This window comes from Montipora capricornis, chromosome 5 (assembly GCF_036669925.1).
Source record: "Montipora capricornis isolate CH-2021 chromosome 5, ASM3666992v2, whole genome shotgun sequence".
Taxonomy (NCBI): domain Eukaryota; kingdom Metazoa; phylum Cnidaria; class Anthozoa; order Scleractinia; family Acroporidae; genus Montipora; species Montipora capricornis.
This window is the reverse complement of record NC_090887.1, coordinates 20,961,723-20,966,722: the sequence shown is the minus strand read 5'-3', so window position 1 is coordinate 20,966,722 and position 5,000 is coordinate 20,961,723. Positions and strand designations below refer to the sequence as shown.

The 5,000-nt window shown below is 40.5% G+C and overlaps 1 protein-coding gene across 1 annotated transcript in view; it reads left to right on the top strand.

The window, feature by feature from the left end:
• Positions 1-5,000, top strand: part of LOC138049889 (calcium-independent phospholipase A2-gamma-like) — a 15,301-nt gene that overhangs the window by 1,023 nt on the left and 9,278 nt on the right. The window contains exons 2-4 of the mRNA XM_068896354.1: positions 842-1,108; positions 2,015-2,072; positions 3,216-3,407. Coding sequence (XP_068752455.1) covers positions 842-1,108; positions 2,015-2,072; positions 3,216-3,407 — 517 coding nt within the window. The remainder of the gene's footprint in view (positions 1-841; positions 1,109-2,014; positions 2,073-3,215; positions 3,408-5,000) is intronic.

Genomic DNA, 5,000 nt, shown 5'->3' with positions numbered 1-5,000 from the left:
AGACTGAGTGCTTTTATTGCTTTCGAGTGTTTGGAAACCCTGATGGAACACGAAGACCAAGTTTATGGGCCTAAACAGAGAGACCATGCAAATGGTTTTTCTTTTGTTTCATTATCACATGTGCATAGGTGTTAGTCAGTTTTATGAAAGGTGTTGTGTTTTTTCACAACTTCTACCTGGTCTATCCACTGTACTTCAAAAGCTAACTCATGGTACCACTCAATCTTCCAAGCCTGAGTCGTCACAATATTTCGGTCATCCAGCACAACTACATCAACCATTCACCACTTATTATTATTATTATTATTATTATTGTTATTATTATTATAATCATTATTGTTATTGTTATTCTCATCACTATAATTAATGCTGAATGATATCCTGGTCTCGACAAAGTCCTGTCAGTATTTTTTTTTCAATAGAGAACTTTCAATGTCAACATTTTCAGGGGTACCAGTAAACTTTTCCATAAGTGGCTGGCAATGGTGATATAGGCAGCTGTGATTGCAGCACGGACCCAAACATGAGAGTCAGTTCACTGGCTAAACAGATGGTGATGAGAGGTCCTATAGGCGGCAGTAGACTGCCCCTAAATGTTTGTTTATCTTATCACTTCAGCCTAACAATCTTTAATCTTTAATCTTTAATCACAATTCGTTAACGTACGAGTCTACCGGATGCAGTACAAGAAAATTTAAAACAGGAGATTAAAATGTAATTACAAAAATTAGTTGTTTGATATTAATCAAAGAGTTTCTAAAAGATTGAAAGTTAGGCAAGGGTAAATTGTTCCTAGCATTGACTCTGTCTGAGTGTCATTTACTACTTTTCATACATTCAGAGGCCTGATGGCTATTGAAATTCTCAAACGAATCGAGGACCTGTGCGACAAAGAGATCTACGAGCTGTTTGATCTGATCTGTGGTGCATCGACAGGAGCAATCCTAGCATTTCTACTTGGCATCAAGAAAGTTCCACTTGAGGAGTGTGAGCGTACTTACAAAAAGCTCAGTGTGGATATCTTTGAGCAGAATGCATTGATTGGGACGGGAAAACTGTTTTGGAGTCATGCATACTATGACACTGCAAAGTTTGAGAAGATTCTTAAGTGAGTATGGTAGATTTCAAACAGTTTGTAAACTGGGAACTTAGTTGGTTGTTGATGGACGAAAGGAAAACTGAAAAATAAGTCCAGCACTGATGACTTGAACCTATGACCTTCATAAGACCGGTTTGATGCTCTACCCATTGAGTCACTACAATTCCCAGGGAGCTAAGTTGTTTCGCTAGGTCCTGAATGGACAGTGCATCCTGCAGGTCTGCAGGTTTTCTGGGTATAATATCCCCCTGGTGTTATGGAGTTCACAGGTTCAAATCTGGCCTACCACCATCAACAACCAACTAATTTCCTGGTTTAAACCTCAAACAATCTATTACTGCATTTGAGGTTTGTGAAACTCAAGTTTGACTCTTGTCCTAAAAATCGCTAGTCATCAGAAAGTCACCTGAAATTGAAGATGTCAATCACCCAAGTTGTCCAACCTCAACACTTCTGAGAAAAGTCCTTTTCATGACCACAGTCATCCCACCCATCTTACATCTCCAAAATGTAGTATTCCTGTGTTCAAGGGATTTACAAATTGATATAAATATTTCCACCATTTTCCTGTGATTTGTTAAGATCACATACTTTTAAGATGTTATTGGGTAACCAATTAGTATTGTGATCAATAGCAGGGATTAGGGATGGTGCAGTGGTGAGAGCACTCGCCTCCCACCAATGTGGCCTGGGTTTGATTCCCAGACTTTTTGTCATATGTGGGTTGAGTTTGCTTATTCTCAACTCTGCTTCAAGAGGTTTTTCTCCGGGTACTCTGGCTTTCCCATCTCCTCAAAATCCAACTTTTGATTTGCTATGTGCTGATTTGATTTCATTTCATTGCTGTGTAGTGCCCCTAATGAGAGACACTTAACACTTATTATCACTTTTCTTTTGCCTGTTTGCTTTGAACAGAAATGAGGGTGGAGCCGCAAAGCTGATAGATTCAGCCAAGGACACATCGATACCAAAGGTACTCAGCTGTGTGTTGATGCTACATGTATGGTTCATTAAGGTGGCTCAAATCAGTTTCAGCAATAGACCTTATTCACGATGGCCACCATGTTGGATTTGCTATTATCATGCAAATTAGCTACACACTTCTGAGGGGGCAAACAACACAAGTTCAAGATGTTATAACGAACATCTTAGCCACACAGATGATTTGTTTCACGTTCATTGATTGTTTATCACCTAAGTAGTGAAATAGAATGATTACACAAGTTACTTCGATGTTTTTTTTAGTGAAAAATGAGCAGCTAACAAAGTGGAAAGTCAAAATGTCAAAAGCAATCAAAAGATATAAAATTATTATAAAAGGTACTTAATTTTAAATTCTAAAATGTACTTCTAGCAATGTTATTTCAATATTTCTACGAGCCGATTTTCTGCAATTTGCCTTTTTTCCAATGTTTGCCCCCCAGCATAACACATGGCTAATTTGCATGACAATTTGAAAACCAACATGGCGGCTGTCGTGAATAAGGCCAATTTCAAGAGATTGTCTCATTAGAAGGACTAGCTCGTTGACACTAGGGAGCTTTAGCAACGACAACGGCGATGGCAACGAGAACATCACAAATTTGCATATTCAGTAGGCAAAAACAATATCTTTGCACGCTCTGCACGTGCGTTTTTCATTTTTGTCCATTTCGTTGCCGTCATCAGCAAAACAACAACGTGAAATAGCCAAATTTGAGGATTTATGGAGGACGTCAGCACTTGAGGATAAATTTTCATTTTCTCCCCCAAATTAAGCTTGACTCATATCGGTTTCATTCTTGAGGGACTGCCACACCGCGGTCATGTTAAAAAGCTTGGAATAGTCTCAAAGTGATTACAATAATGGGAATTCATGTTTTGAGATGACGTTCTTGTTGCCGTTTCCGTCGTCGTTGCTAAAGCTCCCTACTGTCTCTACAATTGCACTATCAAGGCAGCTGAAAGCGGGTCATTTCGTGAGTTCGTGATGAACCCCTAGAGGATGTGAAATTGGAAAGATAACGTATAAACAGACGTATATCTTTCCTTCTTTACTGCTCAAGTGACATTCATACTGTAACTGCAAGGTAAAAAAAAATTAACCCAGTTTGCTGGCCTTATTTTGTCAGTACAGGTTGCTGCAGTTTCCACCATCGTGAATCACTCGCTCTTGATTCCCTTCGTGTTTAGTAACTACACGCGCCCTTTAGGCTCCGTGTCTAAGTTTCCTCAGAGCTGTAAATACAGGATGTGGGAAGCGCTGAGAGCTTCTACTGCTGCACCAGGATTCTTTGAGGAATACAAACTTGGAAATGATATTCATCAGGTGTGTTAAAAAAAATCCTCTTTAATCGTTCAACCTCATTCAACATTGCTCAAATTGTTGAATGCTAGCTTTAAAAAGGTCCTCGTCGATTACCGCAACAAGAGAGCCTCTGCAAAGTTCCATAAGGAACAGCTCAGATGGAGATGAAAGAAGTCTACTTCTCGTTTGTTTTTACATGCTGTAATCTCAGTTTTTCTCAGATTCGTAAAATCCATCTCGAACCCTCTCGCCCCTAAGGGGTGCCCCATTGAGGAGTAAAATCGTCTGGAGTTAGACAGAGTAAAATCTGTAAGTGCCACTCTTTGAACAGTTAAGATAAATTTAAAAAATGGGGCACCTTTCAGGAAACCGCAGTGCCTATCTGTTCCTTGACTGGGATTTTCCGAGCAAAGACAGTCTGGTACGCTTATCGTGCACGCCCGGGTTCCTGGAGAGCCAATTCGCTTTAAATCTCTTTAACCCAGGAACAAAATTGTTTGTTATACCTCCCAACTCAAATACGTTTTGTGATTGGAGGAGAATGTGTCACGTGTCATTGGTCAAAACTTCATGACGCCCTAGGGCAACAACAACTTGAACTTTCGACTCACACATGATCAGGTCGTGCACCTTTGAAACGGCGGCAAATCTGTACGCCAGCCGACGTCAAGCAAATAATTTTTATCTGTGTATTGTTCTATTTTGAGTTGGGAGGTATAACAAAACACTTAATGACTGGCCCCTCGGGAAACAGTGAGTTTTGTTTCCCCTCGACCTCAATGTTTCCATCGGCTTCGCCTCGGGGAACATTGAGGGTCTCGGGGAAACAAAACTCACTGTTTCCTTTGGGGCCAGTCATTAAGTGCTTATTGTTTTCCTCTTTCTCTCGATGTTCGTCGATCTTCGTCGGTGCGCAGACACTGGATCATTTTTCGCGCCAAATTTTCGACAAACTGGTCAAACTTGTTTTCATTATCACTAATCCAGGATTAGTTCATCGAGGGATAAATCTGCTTTCAGGAAGGTTTTCTAATCCTATGTTAGTTATCCTAGGGATATGAAGCCTTAGCACCGTTTAACTTCTAATCGGAAAGTAGTTTTTAATCGACTTTCCATAAAACCGGGCCAGGGTTCTTGATGTGTCTTAGCTAGGAAGATCTTACTTAAGTCACTAGAAGTATTCTTCTTGCGCGGGACCAAGTATAACGTTTCATGTGGAGTGAATGCAGACAGAGCATTCAACGGCCAACTAAAGTAAAGCAGCAGAGAACCTGTATTTATTCACGATGACATTTAAATCTTAAAGACAGTTCACGTTAAGAAACCCAAATTGAGGAGACGACCATGCGTGCCGTGGGTTTTGATTCCGGGATCACCGAAGGAATATTAGTTTTGAGATGAGAGAGAGCGAGATTGAAACCAGGAATATCTGTGTTTTCAAAACTAGCGTCCTAACAGCATCGCCACGTCGCCTTCATACATCATCACCTCCTCCTCCATCTTCTCCCTCTACATAACATTAGGGAGCTTTAGCAACGACGACGGGAACGGCAACGAGAACGTCACCTCAAAACATAAATTTGCGTTATTGTAATCACTTCGCGACTAGTCCAA